Source organism: Erythrolamprus reginae, chromosome 1, assembly GCF_031021105.1.
Source record: "Erythrolamprus reginae isolate rEryReg1 chromosome 1, rEryReg1.hap1, whole genome shotgun sequence".
Classification (NCBI taxonomy): domain Eukaryota; kingdom Metazoa; phylum Chordata; class Lepidosauria; order Squamata; family Dipsadidae; genus Erythrolamprus; species Erythrolamprus reginae.
Genome location: NC_091950.1, coordinates 251,539,031 through 251,562,183, shown reverse-complemented (window position 1 = coordinate 251,562,183; position 23,153 = coordinate 251,539,031). Strand labels below are relative to the sequence as shown.

General features: G+C 41.1%; 1 protein-coding gene across 1 annotated transcript in view; it reads right to left on the bottom strand.

The window, feature by feature from the left end:
• SDC1 (syndecan 1) overlaps nt 1-22,887 on the bottom strand; it is a 45,140-nt gene extending 22,253 nt beyond the window's left edge. The window contains exon 1 of the mRNA XM_070732832.1: nt 22,307-22,887. Within this exon, the coding sequence (XP_070588933.1) occupies nt 22,307-22,372 (66 nt within the window). The 5' untranslated portion in view covers nt 22,373-22,887. The remainder of the gene's footprint in view (nt 1-22,306) is intronic.
• Nucleotides 22,888-23,153: the final 266 nt, after the last annotated feature.

Sequence of the window (23,153 nt, the reverse complement as noted above, 5' to 3'; positions counted from 1 at the left end):
TGCACAGGGGGCATGCCCCAATTTGAGAGGTCCGTGGTGGTTCTTAGCTTTATTGTTTTCTTGCAAATGTTCAATTCCCCAACTAGGTAACATTATCAGTGCTAGTAGGGAGTGGGGTTTGCTCTCAGTTTGCACTGTATTCTAGCGGTTTGCCCTGTCACTGTTGGTGGGAAACATCTTGGAGGTTCTTTGGTTTGGCCGCTTGCTGTTAGCTTGTTTGGCAATTGCTTGAATGGGGCATTGTTTGCTTCTTGATTGTTGGGAGTCTGATGTTAATCTTGGCCTCATTTGAACCTATTGGTCTGGTGCACCAGTTGAGCCCTTTCCTGGACTTCAGGCGTTTCCTTTTAACCATGGTCAACTTTTAATTGGTTGGCCAAAACTCAACAGGCAGAAAGCAAGGCACAATCAAAACCAGAATTCTGCAGCCAATAGTTTGGAAAAGACAAGACAGAAGGGATTGTGCCATTTCTTATAGGATCTCCTTCCCAAGCTTGCACCAGAAGCAGCTGTAAGGCAGAATTGCAACAATTGTGCATGCGGATCTGCTGCTTGAGTAGGAGGCTGAACCAGATGACCTCCAAGGTCTCTTCCAACTCTGATATACAGTGCACAAAAAAATAAAGGGAACACTCAAATAACACACCCAAGATCTGAATGAATGAAATATTCTCATTGAATACTTTGTTCTGTACAAAGTTGAATGTGCACAACAGCCTGTGAAATTGATTGTCAATCAGTGTTGCTTCATAAGTGGACAGTTTGATTTCACAGAAGTTTGATTTACTTGGAGTTATATTATGTTGTTTAAGTGTTCCCTTTATTTATTTTTTTGAGCAGTGTATATTCTGTACCTATCTGTAAGATTCCTTCTCCATAAGAGCATTTATCTATCCTGCCAGGTTAGATAGGATGGGACATGCTCCTAGTCCCTTCCCTTGAACATTACCAGCCAATGGCACTTTAAAAACTTGCCTTTTCTGGGGCAGCCACCCTCCCTATGGGACATTCTTCCCCCTGAAGTTCGCAGACTTTTGCTCTCCTAGCCTTTTATAAAGCATGGGATGGATATGCTCTTTGGACACAATGCTTGAAATTCTTTTCTAGACTTGGATAGAAACATAGAAACATAGAATACTGACGGCAGAAAAAGACCTCATGGTCCATCTAGTCTGCCCTTATACTATTTCCTGTATTTTATCTTACAATGGCTATATGTTTATCCCAGACATGTTTAAATTCGGTTACTGTGTATTTACCAACCACGTCTGCTGGAAGTTTGTTCCAAGGATCTACTACTCTTTCAGTAAAATAATATTTTCTCATGTTGCCTTTGATCTTTCCCCCAACTAACTTCAGATTGTGCCCCCTTGTTCTTGTGTTCACTTTCCTATTAAAAACACTTCCCTCCTGAACCCTATTTAATCCTTTAACATATTTAAATGTTTCGATCATGTCCCCCCTTTCCCTTCTGTCCTCCAGACTATACAGATTGAGCTCATTAAGTCTTTCTTGATAAGTTTTATGCTTAAGACATTCCATATGCTTTGGTCATGTTTATTTATTCATTCATTTAAAACATTTATATAGTGCTCATCTTATGCCCAACTCTAGGCAGCTCCCAATCAAGAATTGAAATAACATACTGTAAAAATCCATATCAAAACTATTAAAATTAAAAACAAAAACCTGGCTCGAAGTCAACCTTCCAACATGCAGCCACCTCATCTCAGTATTTTTGGGGAAAGAAATCCCTTCTTTTCTGTCAAGGGCCCTACAGACAGAATTGGCAGCTGGTCAAAGAACTTCCTTTTTTGTCTCCAGAGAGCACACAGACGTCTTTCTGTGCTGGTCTCACAAAAGGGGGTGCCAATGTGCCTTGGGTATCACACCAAATTAGGGATATTTCAGCTCTGCAAGTGTACTGAGACCTGAAGGTTATCTTCTGATGCCACTGATCTAAGCTCAGGGAAGCTGAGCTGTAAGACCTTGAACAGTCTAGTCCGCTTCTTGCTTCGGCACAGACAGTGGTACCTGGGCGGCTTCCTGCCATTTCCAGGAGCCACTGTCAAGGTTTGCAATTAAAGTTATCCAATTTCACAAGGATTATTGATAAAGGCATATGGGACTGTCACCTGCAAAAACAATTCTGATCTCATCCATGCCTTCGATTGCTTTTTGAGGGTATATATGCCAAGAATAAATAGAGGAACATTCTGCATTTAAATTACATTGTGCCTAGCTCAAAATCTGCCCTACTCTCAGGTGTAACATAAGTGATGAGAAATACTCAGTTGGCCAGGTAAGTTGGGGAGACCTAGGGGAAGAGCCTTCTCTGTGGTGCCCCCGGCACTCTGGAATCAGCCCCCCCCCCAGAGATGCGTACTGCCCTCACCCTCCTCGCCTTCCGTAAGTGTCTTAAGACTCACTTATGCTGCCAAGCTTGGGGCTATTAGATTCTTGCCCCCCGGTCAATGAATGTGTTGAGAAAATGTCGAATAAATGGAATGACTGTTTCTTTATGGATTTTTTTGGGGGTTTAGACTTTTAATTAATTAATTGGATTTAAGATACTGTATATTGTTTGTTATATGTTGTGAGCTGCCCCGAGTCCTTGGAGAGGGATGGCATAGAAGTCCAATAAATAAACAAACAAACAAATAAATAAGTGAGATCCCTAGAGCCACAAGTTGTGGGTAGTGCATCGATTGTCAAGAGGCTTCCAAGTACAACTTAAGCCACTCTCATCTTAAAGCTCTCCAGAGCTTATCAGCAGGGTACGTTTTCAGGCGTGTCTCCTGAGGTGGAACACAGCCTTCTGAGCATTCATACTACCGGGAGAGGTACTTGTCATAAGATGAGAGGTGTCACAGGACATTACAGGACAAGACCGGGAGGTTTGGGTTGCACGTTCAGTACGAATTTGGCAACAGACCACTTTTACAGAAGTTTTAGAGTCTGACAGTTTAGGCAGGTTCCGCATTGTCTCTGCTTGGGGAAAGCCAACTAGGAAAGTCACAAAGGATGATCAAGTATCCAGAGAATGCGGCAATTGTTGTAACTGCAAGTCAACGACCAAGCACGATCATGTGACCATGGGGACATTGTGACAATTGTGTCAGGACTGGCTTGACTTTTTTCTTGTTGTTGAGGTTGTTACCTCAAATGGCCGCTAAGCGAAAGAAGGTAGAAGGAGGAAATGGAGATAGAGGGAGGGGAAAGTAAAGAAACAAGGGAAAACAGACTGACAAATAGCAGTATATAAAGGGGCAAAAACAGGATATTGATTTATGATAGACTGGACAGAAATGTATAATTATGTATGTTTTCATATGTTTTATGATATATACATAGATGTGTACATGGAATTGTGGAGAAAAAAAATGGCAGTTAAGTCAAGAACTATAATGGTGATGGCAAACCTATGGCACGGGTACCACAGGTGGCACATGGAGCCATATCTGCTGGCACACGAGCAGTTGCCCTAGCTCAGCTCCAATGTGCATGTGTATGCCAGGCAGCTGATTTTTGGCTCACAGAGGCTCTGGGAGGGTGTTTTTGGCTTTCAGAGCTTCCGGGGGAGGGAGGGTGTTTTTAGCTTCCCCCGGCTCCAGGGAAGCTTTGGAGCTTGGGAAGAGCAAAACATGAGCCTACTGGGCCTACTAGAAGTTGGGAAACAGGCCATTTCGGGCCTCCAGACGGCAGATGAAGCTGTTTTCGCCCTCCCCAGGCATTGAATTATGGGTGTGGGCACTCACGCATTCATGATAGCATACGCCCACGCACTTTTGGCACCTGAGGAAAAAAAGGTTCGCCATCACTTCTGTTATACCTCTGGCTGCATAGCTAGAGGTATAACAAGCAGAAAGAGGGAGAGAGTGATCCCACTATATAGAGTGCTGGTGAGACCACATTTGGAATACTGTGTTCGGTTCTGGAGACCTCACCTACAAAAATATATTGACAAAATTGAACGGGTCCAAAGACGGGCTACAAGAACGGTGGAAGGTCTTAAGCATAAAACGTATCAGGAAAGACTTCATGAACTCAATCTGTATAGGCTGGAGGACAGAAGGAAAAGGGGGGACATGATCGAAACATTTAAATATATTAAAGGGTTATATAAGGTCCGGGAGGGAAGTGTTTTTAATAGGAAAGTGAACACAAGAACAAGGGGACAAAATCTGAAGTTAGTTGGGGGAAAGATCAAAAGCAACATGAGAAAATATTATTTTACTGAAAGAGTAGTAGATCCTTGGAACAAACCTCCAGCAGATGTGGTTGGTAAATCCACAGTAACTGAATTTAAACCTGCCTGGGATAAACATATATCCATCCTGAGATAAAATACAGGAAATAGTATAAGGGCAGACTAGATGGACCATGAGGTCTTTTTCTGCCATCAATATTCTATGTTTCTATGTTTCTGTCACTGAACTATAATTTATAATGTACTGATTTCTTATTATCTCAACTTTATGACTAGAAGCCAATGTGAATTGATTAAACTACAGTATATAAAATGGATGAATAAACCATAATTTAATTGATATTAAATACTCCAGTATACAAAAATATACAAAGTATTAGTATACAAATATGTAAATCCAGCCAATGTGTAACAACTGCAGTTATTAAAAAATAAAAACAAAAAAATAGCTATGGAACTCCCCTACACAGTATTAAGATTATATATTTGGCCATCTAGTTCAAAAACTGAAACTTGGGGAACTAACATAGGGTTATATCATTTGACGTAGTCCTAGGAATTGGGTGAGCCGAGCCAGTTTCTTGCTTCTTAGCTCAGGGAACAGCCGTTTTCTGCAGGAGGAGAACTGCGGCGGGGGGGGGGGTGTTCTACTGGCCACAGTACAGCTCTCCCCCCCTTTTCCCTTTTAAATGAAAAATCGTTGCGACGCTTTTTAGTGTTTTGAGCCAGCACAGGTGGAAGGCTGCTTTTTCTACAGCACCCCCCTCCCCTCTTTAGATCACCCTGCAGTGAAGGGGCTCTGCCTTTGCAGGATGGGCGGTTAGTATAGAGGATTGGTGAGGAGATTCATGGCCATCCAGAATGGAGAGCAGGGCAAGAGAAGGCTCCAATGTTTGCTTGGGCAGTCAAGCCAGACAGCGGGGGAAAATTCAAAACGTTGGAGGCTTCAGAAGGGCAGAATGTGCTTTGGACTGTGCAGTTCCTGGATCTAAGAGTGAGTGATGTCAAGTTGGCCCTGCCCACCCTTGGTCACATGACTCCATCAAGCCACGCCCACAGAGCCGGTAGGAAAAAATTTCACATTTTACCCCTGCATTACTTCTTGTCCTGTCCTCTGGTGTCCTAGATAAGTCAACTCCCCTTTTCTGTGGCAGCCTTTCTTATACCTATACTTTCTTCTATTCCTATATCTCTTCTTCTATTCTTTCATTGATATGTTCTATTACCATATCTTCTTTTCTATTCTTTCATAGATATATTTTACTATGAGTATCTCCACTATAACCTTCATCATGTATTTTACTATGTGTATATATGTATGTATATGTATATGTATACATATATATATACACACACCCACTAAAACCCTCATTGTGTATTGGACAAAATAAATAAATAAATAAATAAATAAATAAATAAATAAATAAATTAAAAAAAAAATACTGGAAGACAGCTATAATGTCCCTACCCCCCAATCCTTCTATTCAATAGGTTAGACATACCTAGCTCCCTCAAGACCCTTCATTATCTTTGTTATTCTTCTCTGCACACTTTCTAGTGTCTCATCAACATTTCTGTATTGTGGTAAACAGAAATGGATGCCGTATTTTTCCCCAAGTTCACTTTCCCTCCAGATTACATGGTTAAAACTTTTAGTATATGTTGTCATGTCAAATCTAATAGAGACAGAGTAAGTCATCAAATCCAGTGAAAACCCTATGACAGTGATGGTGAATTTTTCCCTCGAAAAACACGTGCGCACATGTTATCACACACAGGAGGGCAAAAACAGCCTCCCCTGCCCCCACAGAGGCCCTCTGGAGGCTGGAAACGGCCCATATCCCAACTTCCGGTAGGCCTGTTTTTTGCCCTCCCCAGGCTCCAGAGACTTCCCAAGGCTTCCCTGGAGCTTTGGGAAAGTGAAAATGCCCCCTGGAGGCCCTCCGGAAACCTAAAACGCCCTCCCAGAGTCTCTGTGCAAGCCGAAAATCAGCTGGCCGGCACGCACATGCATGCTGGAGCTGAGCTAGGGCCACAGCTCGTGTGCCAGCAGATATGGCTCCGTGTGCCACCTGTGGCATGTGTGCGATAGGATCGCCATCACTGCCCTATGAGGTCAAACCATAAAATCACTGGAGAGCTTTAAGATGAGGTGTAATGAATGTTATTTTTCAGAATAAATAAAGGAGGAAAAAATCTGCTTTGAATTCATTATTTTCCATGGAGATTTAATCTACATACAGTGGTACCTCGAGATACGAGTTTAATTCGTTCCGGACCTGGGCTCTTAAGTCGAGCAGCTCTTATCTCGAACGACTTTTCCCCATAGGAATTAATGTAAATAATTTTAATTGGTTCCAGCCCTCAAAAAACTCACAAAGTTAGTCTAAATTATGCAGAAAGACATGTTTTTAATGAAGAAATGTACATGTACATATAAATGAATAATGAAGTTTCTTTCACTTAACTTGTAAACTTTCTTAAACTTTTAAATTTACATATGTTCAACTTCTCTGCCACCCAATCCTGTAGGACAGAGGTCCCCAACCCTTTTTGCACCAGGGACCGGCTTTAAGCGATCAAGAGAGGAATGGGTGAATGAATGGACGGAGGGTGGGAAGGAAGGAAGGAAAGAGGGAAGGGACAGGAACAGAGGAAGGAAGCAAGGAAACTTATGAAAGGGGAGAGTAAGAGAGGAATGAGTGAAGGGAGGGAGGGAGGGAAGAAGGTGGGAAGGAGAAAGAAAAGAAGAAATAGAGGAAGGGAAGGTAAAAGAGAGAAAGAAAAAGAGCAAGAAAGAAAGCAAGAAAGCAAGAAAGCAAGAAAGCAAGAAAGAAAGAAAGAAAGAAAGAAAGAAAGAAAGGGGGAAGGGACAGGAACAGAGGAAGGAAGCAAGGAAACTTATGAAAGGGGAGAGTAAGAGAGGAATGAGTGAAAGGAGGGAGGGAGGGAAGAAGGTGGGAAGGAGAAAGAAAAGAAGAAATAGAGGAAGGGAAGGTAAAAGAGAGGAAGAAAAAGAGCAAGAAAGAAAGCTGCAAGCACCCCCCCCCCCGAGTCCCCCAGGCCGGCTGCAACCTTTTAAAACATGCGCGCCGCTTCGCAGCTGTCTCCTGAAGCCGAACGCGGAAGTTAGCATTTGGCTTCAGGAGACAGCTCCTTGGCGCTTGTATCTCGAATTTGGGCTTGTAAGTAGAACAAAAATATCTCTCCCCTCCCAGCTCTTATCTCGAGTTGCTCTTAAGTAGAGCAGCTCTTATGTCGGGGTTCCACTGTATTATCCTCAAAGTGAATAAAAGTATTCTGAGAGTCCTCAACTTATGACTATAATTGAGCCCAAAATTCCCATTGCTAAACAAGACAGTAGTTAAGCGAACTGTGCTTCATTTTACAACTTTTCTTTACAACGGTTGTGGCAATTGAAACGTTAATATCATGGCTATTAAGTAAATCTGGCTTCTCCATTGATTTTGTTTGTTAGGAGGTTGCAAAAAGTGATCTCATAACCTTGAGATATTGCAACTGTCATAACCACCAGTTTGACAAATGTCGAATTTGAGGATGTTGTAATGGTCATAAGTGTGAAAAATAAGTCACTTTTTTCCAGTGCTGTTCTAACTTTGAATGATCACTAGGCCAGTGGTTGCAAGTTGAGGACTACCTGTATCAATTTGGGGTTTATTTGGAAATTTACTAACCGATGTTTGGCAATACATTTAAAATACTTTATTTACTTCATTTTCCTCTTTCATTATTATGACATTATCTGCTGCTTCAATTGCCTCAATGTTGAATTTAGCCTTTTGTTGTGGTTGTGTCTGAAATTCCTAATCTTGTCTTAACCACCTCTAACATTAAAAATAAAAGGTTTTTTTTAATTGTTTAAGTGCATATTGCATGCTTTGCACTAATTAGAAAATGTATAAAGTGAATAGTAATTAACAGAGAACAAACTTATTATTTCTTTAAAATAAAGCTCACTTAAAAAAAACCCTATACTTTTTATTCCAATAGTTATCGGTTATCTTTAAACAAAAAGATTATTTAGAATTCTTGCTATTAATTCAACAGAAAACCATATTGAATGCCTGACTGGCATTGTTTCAATTAAATTGGAAACTGGGTAGAACAGTAGCTCTTTCACACAGCAAACCTGCAACTGACCATAAAATATTACATTATCATGTGCCTTGTCAATTATAAACTAGTGGTTTCTTGGTTAGAAGTATTAATACAGAGGCCTCAAAGTAAATTGTTGTGAAGACTGGTTCCATTGATAGAAAAGCTCCAGAGAATAAAAGCCACAGAAAATGATCACAGCATGCCATTTATAAAAAAGACTGTAAAACAAAGCTACTTTTTTTCAAAAAAAAAAATCTCCAGCAATTTTTCACTAACCAGAACATCAATATTTCATTTTATATCAGGAATATCAAATGAAGGGCCCTCCCGAGGCATCTTCCAAAGCCCACAACCCTCTCAGCAATTGTGTTCCAAGGAGTAATTTTTGTTTGGAGGATCTCCCTCTCCAGAGTTCAGGGACAATATGTGTCACTGGACTTTCTGTTTCCTAAATATGGTTGTGGGCCACAGGAAATTATCTATAGGCACACAGGGGGGCATTGAAGAAAGACCTCAAGTCCTCCAGCTAATTTATCATACCCCAAGGCATTTAGACACATTTAGCATTCAGGTTAGTAAAATAAATCTATACAAGCAATGAATTTACAATACTGAAATTGTAAGATTGATTCATAGCATTCCTCTAATACAGTGTTTCCCAACCTTGGCAACTTGAAGATATCTGGACTTCAACTCCCAGAATTCCCCAGCCAATTGCTGGCTGGGGAATTCTGGGAGTTGAAGTCCAGATATCTTCAAGTTGCCAAGGTTGGGAAACACTGCTCTAATCTAGTCAGTGCTATGAACCCTAATTGGATGTCAACCACCCATCATCTAAACTTGGTAGATATTACCTAAGGATAATAAGAACACAATGTTTATTGAGTAACATTTATTGAGCAAGAGGTATGAATATTTATTGTGAAGAAAGGAGAGTGCTAGAGTTGTATAACAATAAACACACTTTTTAATCTAGTAAACAAACTTCTCTAGGGATGAAAAGGAGAATGCCAGGAAGACATTTTTCAAAGAATGTAATTGCCACTTCAAAACTTCGCCCTAATAAGTAGCCTTTTAAGAAAACATTAGTTAAATACGGCTTTGAAACAGTCGTCGTTTTCATTCCTTAAGACACCTCCTCTGCTATGTTTCTTTTTATGAAACACTACAAATTATTCTCAAAAGCTAGTTCCACTAATTTCAACCGCACTTATTCCCAGATAAATAAACACGTACAGGATAAGCAGCCTAATTGTCTGTATGGCTGTTGTCTGAATGTGTATGATTGATTTTAACATATTTGGATGCAGTCGTAGAGCTATCGCAGGGCTACCTAGATTTGCCGTCTCTCCAACACTCCGCGGCCTGCACTGGCTGCCGATCAGTTTCCGGTCACAATTCAAAGTGTTGGTAATGACCTACATACCCCGACATGGCATCGGACCAGAATACCTTTGGGGCCATCTTCTGATGCACAAATCCCAGCGACCGATTAGGTCCTACAGAGTTGGCCTTCTCCGGAGTCTGTCGACTAAACAATGTCATCTGGCGGGCCCCAGGGAAAGAGCCTTCTCTGTGGCGGTCCCAGCCCTCTGGATTCAGCTCCTCTTGGAGATTAGAACCCACCCCCCACCCTCCTTGCCTTTCGTAAGTTACTAAAGACCCACTTTTGTCACCAGGCATGGGGGAACTGAGATATCCCCCAGGCTTATACAGTTTACGCATGGCATGATTGTGTTGTATGGTTCCAATGTTGGGTTTTAGAATGTTTTTAATATTAGATTTGTTACACTGTCACTATTTTGTTGTGAGTCTACGGAGAAGGGCGGCATACAAATCTAATAAATTATTATTATTATTATTATTATTATTATTATTATTATTTGGGGATTTTAGATTGTTTAGTGTAATTAATTAGATTTATCTATTGCATTCTGTTGTTTTTATATGTTGTAAGTTCTCGGAGAGTGGCGGCATATGAATCCAATTAATAAACAAATAAACAAACAAAGCTCTTTATGAGCAGGAGAATATGGCAGCCTGCAAAGTTTGCTGCAACTCACCATAGGATTAAACTGTATTCATTGTTTAGCATACAGTACATACTACAGGTAGTCCTTGACTAACAACCATTCAAATATTATTATTATTATTTATTAGATTTGTATGCCGCCCCTCTCTGTAGACTATAAAAGTGAAAAAGAAGACGTATGACCCTCCTTGAACTTACAACTGTTACGGCATCGCTGAGGTCACCTGATCTTGTTTCAGATGCTTGATAACAGGCATGAATTTACAATAATTGCATCATCCTGAGGTCACATGATCATCATCTGGGACCTTCCCAGCTGGCTTCTGACAAGCAAAGTCCATGGGGAAAAGGAATCTATTGCAGTCAGGTGAACCTCTTAACAACTGCATCATGAAGGATTAGAGCAGTGTTTCCCAACCTTGGCAACTTGAAGATATCTGGACTTCAACTCCCAGAATTCCCCAGCCAGCATTTGCTGGCTGGGGAATTCTGGGAGTTGAAGTCCAGATATCTTCAAGTTGCCACGGTTGGGAAACACTGGATTAGGGGACTGCAGGCTAAAACGTATGGAATAGGGTATGTCTAATTCAATGAAAGGAAGGACCAAGAGTGACCTGATAGCAACAGTCCAATATCTCAGGGGTTGCCAGAAAGAAGAGGGAGTCAAGCTATTCTCCAAAGCACCTGAAGGCAGGGCAAGCAATGGGTGGAAACTATTCAAGGAGAAAACAACCTAAAACTAAGGAGAAATTTTCTGACAGTGGGAACAAGTAATCAATGACTTTCCTCCAGAAATTGTAACTACTCCAACAGGGGAAGTTTTTAAGAAGAGATTGGACAACTATTTGTCTGAAATGGCATAGGGTTTCCTGCCTGAGTAGTGGGTTGGACTAAGACCTTTGAGGTCCCTCCCAACTCTGTTATTTTGTTAATTAGCAACAGGAATTCCAATCCCAATTAAGTTGAGGACTACCTGTGGGACAATTAGGTTGCACCTTAAATCAAATGCCAGAATACAGCAAGGAAATGAAGCAAAAACATATTCTTTTGTGGCTTGCTCACACACAGTGCCAATTTCTCATGTGGCACCTGTACAAAATGTCCTATTTTTCACAAACCTGTTTAATCAGGCAAGCATTAATTATAGCTGTTAATGTGTGGTATTGCTCACACAGTCACTTTGTAATGCTGTTTGCTCAAACAATAGTACAGTACAGTGATACCTCGTCTTACAAACCCCTCATCATACAAACTTTTTGAGATACAAACCCGGGGTTTAAGATTTTTTTGCCTCTTCTTACAAACTATTTTCACCTTACAAACCCACCACCGCGGCTAGGATGCCCCACCTCCGGACATCCGTTGCCAGCGAAGCACCCACTTTTGCGCTGCTGGGATTTCCCTGAGGTTCCCCTCCATGGGAAACCCCACCTCTGGACTTCCGTGTTTTTGTGATGCTGTAGAGGAATCCCAGCAGGGGAATCCCAGCAGTGCAAAAACGGGCGCTTTGCTGGCAACGGAAGTCCAGAGGTGGGGTTTCCCAGTGAGGGGAGCCTCAGTGAAATCGCACCATCACAAAAACACAGAGGTCCGGAGGTGGGGTTTTGAGGACTTTGGTGTTTTTGCGATGCTGCGATTTCACTGATGTTCCCTTCGCTGGGAAACCCCACCTCCAGACTTCAGTTGTCAGCGAAGTGCTCATTTTTGTGATGCTGGGATTCCCCTGCAGCATCACAAAAACACAGAAGTCCGGAAGTGGGGTTTCCCATGGAGGGGAGCCTCAGGAGAATCCCAGCAGCGCAAAAACAGGCACTTCGGCTGGCAAAAGGGGTGAATTTTGGGCTTGCACGCATTAATCGCTTTCCCATTGATTCCTATGGGAAACATTGTTTCGTCTTACAAACTTTTCGCCTTAAGAACCTCGTCCTGGAACCAATTAAGTTTGTAAGACAAGGTATCACTGTATATGCCTTTTCTAAGTTAACCATCCTTCTAGCTTCAGTTACAATACATGCCAATAGTCTTCCTTTTGGAATAATTGTGAGGCTACCATTTAAAAACTAAACAGGTAATGCTTGAATACTAGGCAGTTATTATTAAAGTATTTTCCCTTCCGATCATTTATTTCCTTCACAAGTGCTATTTCCACATGTCTAGATTGTAATCAAAATTTAGCATTTGAAAATGAAGGAGTGCATGGAAAGCGTGGGGAAAGCAAAAAAGGAACTCATTTATTTTGTGAAATGAGTTCTCTGTCTTTGAACTGGCTGGAAATGTAAGGAACCTATACTTGACTTTGGCTTGTACCAATGTTCAGCCCAGTGCATCCATTGTCACGTAAAGACTTCAATCATGTGAAGATCTCAATATTAATACTTCATTCTCCAGAGAGGAAAGCCAAGCATAAATATGTAAGGATCTGCCTATATTGTTTAATAAGTAAGGAATACGGGTGAAGCTAGTCGAACTTCAATCTGCCTACAGAATTCAATTTTTATGGCAGTGTAATTAAAATGACCTTCATGACAGCTGATCAAGCAGTTTTGTCCATCCCAAAGTGTCTGGAATAGGTAACAAGATTGCAAAGATATAAAGCATCTACGTAAAGTCTATTTAAAAAGAAAATTTCCTTAGGCTTTTCACAAAAGTTACTAGAAGACCTTGACGGTGCATCAGAAAACGTGCACTTACAGATGGAAAAAATAATTATTATAACCAGAAGTTGGATCTCAGATGGCAAACAAGAAATAATGTGGCTTTTCTTCTTTAATAATATCCCCAAATAAAACAAAGCATGAGTTACCATTTACCTCCTTCTCCAGAAAAAGGTACTGTCAATTAGCATATGACTCAAAAGTTGATTGCAGAGAAGTGTGAAGAACAACACATCAAGGACAGATGTAAAATGCAACAAACAGGTATTCATAGTCATTCTGTCTGCTAGTAAATAAATTTATTATACATGTCTTTCATCAGCTTGTCATCTCCTGCTGAATTGTTAAACGCCTCAATATACACATTAACTCAAAGGTTCCTTAGATAGGTATGAAAGATGCTTGGGTTTCAAATTTCAGTTTGCAACAAAAGAAGTAATACTGCCTGCCTGCCAGCCAATGCTTAAGTCACCCAGCTATCAACCTAGGCTGATATTGTGCCAAACTAGACCAGGCAAATGCCAGCATGCCAAGCAAACCCAACAGCCTGAATCATGGAACTGACTCTAAAGGAAAGTGGTGTTATCAAATTATTTCATTTGTTAGCATTAGTCACTGGCCAAGTTAACATTCCATCAGAGCTTCTTGGCACTTCTGTCCTCCTCTTTCATTACTCTAAAAGCCTAAAGTTCTCCATTAAGTTGACCCTCTAAACTGCTTAGAGAGGGCGGTAAAGTTCTGTGAAGTGGTATATATATTTCTAAGAGCTATTGTTATTAGTTGAAAAAACTAGAATTTTAGAAAATCCAAATAAACATCACATACAAAGGAGAACATCTTGATATTATAAAGTTTACTCTCTTAACTTTTGCTCACTTGAAACTACCAATAGTAAAGTTTGCTTCCATGTACAGCCAGCAATGCTAACATTGCTAGCTGTAGTATAACATTCTGAAAAACAATGACCCAGGATTTCCTTGATATCTGGAAATAACTGAATTTATTAGACCAGAAGACCCTAAAAAACTACCCTGCTTGGAATTGGCCATAGTCTTAGATGCTACCTTAATACTTACATCCTTGGATAGAATTTGAATTAAGTTTCCATCAGTTTTAGATTATGAACCTAACTGTAGGTCATACATGATAATGAACTTATGTAGGAATGCCTGGCTTCATATGCATTTATTCCCAACTAAAATGAGAATACCTTTGCTTCCTGCCTTTATCTATATTTGGTATCATGTTTAATTTTTTAACGTTTCCATCCTCATAATAAATTCTGCTCCTGTTCCTGCTCAGATTTCCTCTTTGTAATTTACTGCAAGCAAAGCCAATACACTTCTACAATTTCTATCTACTTCATTGGAGATTTTTTCCCTAAAAAATGTTTCCTATATCTTTTTACCCTCATGTCCCTGTATTAACCTTTGCCAACTAAGATATAAACTACTAACCAGTCGTCATTTTGAGTGTCTATGAAGATGGAAACATTACTTGGATAACTGGAGATATCACGCTTTTCTCTTTTTAAAATTATGTTTCAAATATACTTTACATTTTTCAGTATTCATATTACACTGAATGCGACATTATGTTCTACTTCAATTTTTATTATGTTATCACTGAAAATTACATGGCAAAATGGAAAATTTATCCATAAATATAAATATGTTTCTAGTCCACATGTTTATAAGTGCAAGTTTCTAGTCCATAGGTTTTGAGCAGGCAGCATTTATATTAGCCTATGTACATGTATGCCCTCAAGTCAATTTTTGAATCTTGGCAATTGCCTGGACCAATCCTAGCGTTTTTGTAGCAAGATTTGGAAGTGCTTTGCCCTTGCCTACTTCCTAGGGCTCAGGGAAAAGGAACGGTTAATTTAAAAAGTTCCAATACTTAAATAGTATTTATCATTTATATTTTACTCACCCATTCTCAGTTGCTCCTCTCCTTTGCCTTTCTTATAGTTATAGATAATGGGAACAGTAGCTTAACATACTTAGAAAAACATCAAACTAGGAAATGCAACTCATAATTCTAAAGTCTCCCTTCCTTTTGCTAAAATATTAATTTTATAATAGACTAAGGAGAATATATGGTAACTACATTTTTATATTTCTTCAAGATCACTAAAATATTTCCTGAGTTATAGATGAAATTTTACCTGCGTGAACGGTTATTGGTTTATCAATCAAATTTGTAAAACTGGCTGACTGCATAGTGATGGTGATTGAGGTATAACATGACAAGCAGATTAAGGAATGCCCAATAAAGTAAACAAATGCACTTTGAAAGAATTAAATAATGCAGCATGTTCCTCGCAAAGATCCAATACCCAATCCACTACAAGGCCAGGTTAGTAGGGGCAATATGAATCTGTTAATTTAAGTCAATTGATTTGTAAGATTTAATCCTTCAGAATGACTGGACAGCACACAAGATCCAGAACTGATAAACATAGAAACATAGAAGACTGGCGGCAGAAAAAGACCTCATGATCCATCTAGTCTGCCCTTATACTATTTTTTGTATTTTATCTTAGGATGAATATATGTTTATCCCAGGCATGTTTAAATTCAGTTACTGAGGATTTACCAACCACGTCTGCTGGAATTTTGTTCCAAGGATCTACTACTCTTTCAGTAAAATAATATTTTCTCATGTTGCTTTTGATCTTTCCCCCAACTAACTTCAGATTGTGTCCCCTTGTTCTTGTGTTCACTTTCCTATTAAAAACACTTCCCTCCTGGACCTTATTTAAATTGTTTATTGTGAGATGTTTATTTGAGCCCCTTTTGTTTCCCAGGAATGCAGATTAGTGTCCTCCTGTCCTGGTTTTATAGAATCAGGGGTTTTTTTATGCTAGAAATCCAGATTTTTAATACAATCCTATTCTAACATAATTTGCTATACTGCAACACCCTTTAACATATTTAAATGTTTCGATCATGTCCCCCCTTTTCCTTCTGTCCTCCAGACTATACAGATTGAGTTCATGAAGTCTTTCCTGATACGTTTTATGCTTAAGACCTTTCACCATTCTTGTAGCCAGTCTTTGGACCCGTTCAATTTTGTCAATATCTTTTTGTAGGTGAGGTCTCCAGAACTGAACACAGTATTATTCCAAATGTGGTCTCACCAGCGCTCTATATAAGGGGATCATAATCTCCCTCTTCCTGCTTGTTATACCTCTAGCTATGCAGCCAAGCATTCTACTTGCTTTCCCTACCGCCTGACTGCACTGTTCACCCATTTTGAGACTGTCAGAAATCACTTCCCCTAAATCCTTTTCTTCTGAAGTTTTTGCTAACACAGAACTGCCAATACAATACTCAGCAATTCATGTAAGTGACCCAGAATAATCAGTATGCCCCCACAACAGCAAAGAGCACTCCTAAGAACCCATCTTATTGGGAAATGAATCAGGATTTGAGGGGCTTTTTAAATGAGGCTAGTTGGAGACCATGCAAATCTCAAGGGGAATGCAATTCCATGGAATTAGAATAGGGACAGGGAAGATGAGCCTCCTAGGACCCAACAAATGAAAAATCTGTCAGATTGCATGGGATAGGCAGATGTTATGAGACACAGACAATCTTTCAATTAACTTACATACTATACTATGTCATGCTTGTAACTTCCCAGGCCACTTCATTCTGGAGGAGCTCTAGCTTCCGAGTGGCCTTCAGGGACATTCTAATGGTCTGCACCTGTGGTAACTACTCTAGTATGAATGACAGTCCAAATGGCCTACTGGCCTAGAAAAGCATATAATTAGTATACAAAATGAATCTCGGTGAAGGCCTTCCTGTTTAACATAGGACATGCAAGTTATTGCAATTCCTGGCAATGCTTTCCTACTAGAATTTTCTAGTAATACTTGATTGAATAGGTACTGCACTTAACACTACCCAGAAACCACTAGAAATTTCTAGATTTCCTACCACCCCTAAGTTGCAAGTTGCCATAGATTCCTGCTGTGCAATACAATCACAAAAATAATATTGACATTCTAAGGAACTCTTAATTTTCTGTGGGATCAAACACTTTCAACTAAGTAACTGTGATAAAACAGGGAAGAGTACAGGCCCTACAAGTGAGTTGAATTACATTTGATACTTTATTTGAGTATAATGTTCAGGTGCATTGTAGATCCACTTAGTTATCACGCTACCCACCCCATATGTAAGCAGCTTTCCAATTAGGATATTATGGGATACTTTCTCAATTGGTTTCTGGAAATCAAGATATATAACATTTATAGCATTTCCACAATCTGCTAAATAACTTTTCTTATCTTTGATGAAGATTCTCAATTATACAGGTAGAGTTAACTGAAGGTTTTTTGAAGTTTTAATCATTGCAACTGGATTAATTTTTAGTTTGAGAGTAATTTCGCTGCCCATCCAGGAAACTTCATCAGTCACAGCAGTCAGTGTGTCTTTGGAATGTACCAACTCCTACCACACCAACCTCAGGGGTTTTCTCCCCAGAATGTCAGGTTACAATGATTCAACTCTGTGTGGCAGGAGTTGGTACATCCCAACAACTCTTCCTAACTTGCTTTGACTGAGGTAGCTGCCTAGATGGGCAGTGAAAAGTCTGTCAAAGTTAAAATAAGTCCAGTTGTAGTGATGCAACCTTCAGACAACATTTCTTATACAACATTAGTCTAGAAGATTTGTCAGATATTAGCCATGCTAATACTGTATTAGATATTAATTACTCCTTACATGCTAATATCTGGCACTTATCACATAGTTTTCAAAGTACTTACAGAACAATATCTCTATGATCTGTTTTAAAATCTTTCCTGAAACTGCCTTTACTTTTTCAATGCTAGATAAAAGCCTCATATAGAAAGATCTGAAACACAGACTGACAGCTTTTAAAGTACCGGTAATATACTGCATTGCTTAAGTAGCCTAACAGAGAAGTTATACAAAGTTCAAATTCATAGTATGGAGTCGATCAAAGTCCAGAATTCTATTATACTCAATTCTGATTTAAGACAAGTCATGAATTTGATTACAGTATTTTCTTATCTATATAAATGAATGTAACACATTTATTAGTTAACTAAAGTCTGTACTAATTAACAACTGGTTCTGTAATATTTAAGTCATTTGGCTACTTGTACAGCTAACTCTCTCTCCAGTTGCAAAGCCAAAAAACAGCTATTTTCATAAATCTTTAAGAAGCTTCTTTTTAATCCAAATTTTCCACACAACAAATTTTCCTTTATAAAAGGTTATACTGTACAATCTTATCACAGATGAAACTGGACAGCTTATTGAGACTTTAAAAGCAGTCAAGTGTAGCTGTAAAGCTTTTAAGTAACTAACACATGAAATTATTTTGAGAGTTTTATTTTAAAAAAAATAATTGTAGTTACTAGTGTACTAAAATCCAACATGGGTTGAATTATCTACTGTCTAGCTGTCTATTACCCATGCTTAGAAGTCGCAATAAGTATTGTACTTTAACAGGTTTAAAGTACAGTGATACCTCGTCTTACAAACGCCTCGTCATACAAACTTTTCGAGATACAAACCCGGGGTTTAAGATTTTTTTGCCTCTTCTTACAAACTATTTTCACCTTCAAAACCCACCACCGCCGCTGGGATGCCCTGCCTCCGGACTTCCGCTGCCAGCAAAGCACCCGTTTTTGCACTGCTGGGATTCCCCTGAGGCTCCCCTCCATGGTAAACCCCATCTCCGGACTTCTGTGTTTTTGTGATGCTGCAGGGAAATCCCAGCAGGGGAATCCCAGCAGTGCGAAAATGGGCGCTTTGCTGGCAAAGGAAGTCCGGAGGTGGGGTTTTCCAGCGAGGGGAGCCTCAGTGAAATCGCAGCATCTCAAAAACACAGATGTCCGGATGTGGGGTTTCGAGGACTTCAGTGTTTTTGCAATGCTGCAATTTCACTGATGCTCCCTTCGCTGGGAAACCCCACCTCCGGACTTCCGTTGCCAGCGAAGCACTCATTTTTGTGATGCTGGGATTCCCCTGCAGCATCGCAAAAACACAGAAGTCCAGAGGTGGGGTTTCCCATGGAGGGGAGCCTCAGGGAAATCCCAGCAGCGCAAAAACGGGCGCTTCGGCTGGCAAAAGGGGTGAATTTTGGGCTTGCACGCATTAATCACTTTTCCATTGATTCCTATGGGAAACATTGTTTCGTCTTACAAACTTTTCACCTTAAGAACCTCGTCCCAAAACCAATTAAGTTTGTAAGACAAGGTATCACTGTTTATATTACCTTTTACATAAATGAGTGAACAATCTCTTCTATTACTCCCAAGCCCTCTAGCTGGAGGAATCAGTCCAATAATTTGTTCAGAAAAGGCCACCTTTATTTTTTGCCTCCACTCCTTTTGCCCACCCCTTTCCTGCCTGTAAATGTTGAGAAGCAAAAAAGTTGAAGGCACATTTATGTACCTCAAAAGCCGCCAAACCAATTGTCACTATCCAACTTCCTCTCATACATATTCCATCTGAATCCCATTTTTACTTGTTAAAAAATACAGTCTGTACTATTTGCTTTTAATAATGGAAGTGCAGAATTGCAATTTTAATAACAGCCAGCAATCGGTAACAAGATGGGTAGAGCTACATACAGAACCAGAGAGGTTGAGCTACTTTCTGAGTTAAAGTGCCAGTATAGTACTAAATGGATTGGATGATCCTTTTATAGACTTAGCAAGAAGTGTCAGTTGGAGACAGTAGTATTGTTTTAGCTGACTAATCCTTCAACAAGAGAGATTCATACTATAATGGAAGTTATGATGAGCTATTAGACCCAAATAGGAGTAATTAAATTATATAAGCAATTTGTTAAGGCTGAGTCTCTGGGAGTAGATAGGAGTTAGATAAACTATACATAGTTTGTTCAGTGGCGACATCTGGTGGTTCAGAAAAAAAAAGAATTCAGATGATGGCTTTAAAATACTAAATGCACTCTAGCACAGAATGGACCAATATTAGCTTTTAAAATTGCAACTCCATGGAATGGTTTAATAGTTTTAATAAATAACATGTTACTTTTATTAAAATAATAAGTTGTGTTAATGTTGTATTAGTTCTAACTAACAAAGCACAATCCGTTTGCGGGGCAACTTTACACATCCATCTTTAATGAATTCCACAGCCAAGAAAAACCACATAAAGTACACATTTTTTTCCTGATTTTAAATTGGTGTAATTTTGTAGCCTCTTGCTAGCAATAGAGAGGCATTACAGCAAAAAAATTGTCCCAGCTTTAACGAACAAACACAGCAGAATGAGGTGAGCTTGTCTACAGGTATCCAAGATGTAGCCCTATTTTCTATGAATCACATAAACAAAATGCAATTATATCATATAGTATTTCACCCATTGTATCACAGGATTGTAGAAATGTCCTCATTGTGAGTTAATCATTACCCTAAATTATGAGGTCACTGGGAGGAAAGGTGATGTTCAGAAAGTTGAGTGCTGAGTTCTGGTTTTCCACTGTCATTTTAACAGCTGCAGCTGAACTCCATTAAGCAGCCTTGGAGAAGAAAGGGAACTCTACTTCTGCTTTTAAGAAACAAAAGATTCTTGCTAGGCAAGCAAAAAAAAAAAGCAGGCTAAAAAATGTATCAGAGGACTTAGGTGTTTTCTGCCTTCAAGGCTGGGTGTTGAACAGTTTCGCTGTTTCAGGCATTTATAAATGCTTGTTATTTGGACCTGATAAACAGCAACGTGTTTTATTCAAATTTTGTTTTAGGATCCATACATTTGGTAGTCTCTTTCCACCCTACCCTCATGATCCAAAAGCTTTATATGACCTGGAGAGTATTTCAGAGGATTTTTTTTTACTATTATTAAAATCATTTTAATGCTTTTCCTCACAGGTTTGTGACTGTAATAAAGACTGATTGCTTTATCTGTCCGGAGATAATATCAGAAGTAACTCAACTCATTACCTAACCTTCCTAGTTCTCACGACTGCTCTATTTGCAACTCAATACACCTACATGATATATGGCCAAACTACCATCTCATAAATGAGGGAAGGTTGTGTAGTGGGAACTATAGCCTCCCCTGATATTAAATTGATTTCTAGAAATGACTTTTTTCACCACCCCCACCCACCCCAACATCCAATTGAAAGTAGTACTTTGCAGACACCTATGATGGTTCCATGTCTTGGGGGAGGGGGAGAATCTCTCCTCACACACCAACATTTCCTAACCTGTGAAAGAGGAGTCACCTACCCTACCAGCAGCTTTCAGGTTAGCAGGGTAGGCAAAGTTGGCTCTACTATAACTTGTGGACTTCAACTCCCAGAATTCCTGAGCCAACCATGCTAGCTCAGGAATTCTGGGAGTTGAAGTCCACATGCCACAGAAGAGCCAACTTTACCTACCCCTGGAGCCACAAGAGGGCTGTGTGTGTGTGTGTGTTTAAACTGGCACCATTACGAATGGATTTGGCACAGAGCACCACAGCGGAGATTAGCGAGGTCCCCGGGAGAGGAGGGCAGGGCCACCGAGGCACCGGGAGCCAGGAGCGCCACATCCTTGAAACTCGAGTTATAACTTGCCACCATGGGGGGGGGGGGGACCCAGCCAGAAAAGGCGCACCGCCGCGGCGAAGTAGGCAAATATCCGGGTTAGTTACAACAGGGAGGGAGAAAGAAGTGTGGGAGGGGGAGAGAGGCTTTGAGGAGAGAAGAATTCCAGTCAGGTTAACGAGGCTCTCCCTGGTCTGGTTTGAATTAAAGCTTTCGGGGGCAGCCCGTTTAACATAAAGCCGGCCCCATTCCCGGGGCTCACACAATAGAGACTCTCAATCCCCGGTTTCTTAAGTCCTTCAGAACCTGTTGAGGAACAACTGGGGAAGAGAAGGGAGGGATGACGCGAGCAGCATCGAGCTGGAGTGGTGATGTTGGCGGCGGGGGGGGGGGGGTTTATATATTTTTAAAAGGGGGGGGGAAGCAATCGCTTTCCTCAGCGGCGTGTCCCCCAAAACACCAACGGGGAGGGGGCGAGGAGGAAGGAGAAGAAAGGAAACGCGGGGGGGGGGGGGGCTTGGAAGGCTCGTCTCTCCCCCCACTCCACGCCCCGCTTCTACTGAAAGGCATTAGAGCCCCAAGCTCAACCTGGCTTTATCCTCCCCCCCCCCCACGCCCGCTTTCCAACGAGGAAAGAAAGACGCGCCGCCTTCTCTCCGAGGCTCCCTTTACTCGGAGCTGCCCGACCGCGTGTGCAAGCCGGGCTCCTCCAAACTCCCCTTTCCCGCCAAGGGTTGGTTGCTTACTCACCGCGAAGACCGCTTGGAAGCAAAAGACCAAGGCACTCAGCCCCGCTATCGCGCTGACCACCCTCATCCTCGCCGTTTTCGGGGGGGGAAAGCAGCCGCGTTTGCAAAGAAAAAAGAAAAGGAATCCCGGTGGAAAGGCGATCCCTTTGGCTTCTCTCCGCCACCGCTTTCGTTTCGCTGCAAGGAGGTTGGGAAAAAGCCGCTTTGGGGGAGGAAGCGAGGTTAGAACTCTTGCCTTCTTCTAATATAAATCAAAGGCAAGGAGCCTAAGCTTCACCTACCGCCGAGGATCCCACCCACCAGCAGGCCGCCCCGCCCAGACCTGCCGCGCCCCCTCCTCCTCGAACCATAAGCGGCGTTTCCTGCCCTCGCCCGCTTGTATTTATTCCCCCGTCCCGCGTAAATCCTTCCTCAGCCGAGGAGACGGGGTTCCCGCTTGTTTCCCTCAAGGGGCTGGATTTCTTGACTAGCCGGCATTCACCAGTGGTTGGTTGGTTGATCGGTCGACCGCTACTGGGTACCCTCGCCTTTGCCTAAAAGCCGTCGGTGCTTCACGTCTGCTAGTTTCTAACTTCTTCCTCCGAGGTGGTTGTACCACCTCCGTAGTACGGACGGTGCGGGAAGGGAGGAAAAAACGGGGGGGAGCCAATAATCCGTAGGTCTCCTCCGAATCAACCCGAGAGTAAGTCCCTAGTATCGTGGCGCGCGATACTTATTCAGACGATCCTGCGTGTAACCTGCGAGTCCGCCCTAAAAGACGAACGAAAGCATGCGAATAAGGTCTCGCGGGAGTCGATGGAGCGAGGAAGACTGATCCAAACGCCGGATCAGAAGCTGCGCCCTTTTTT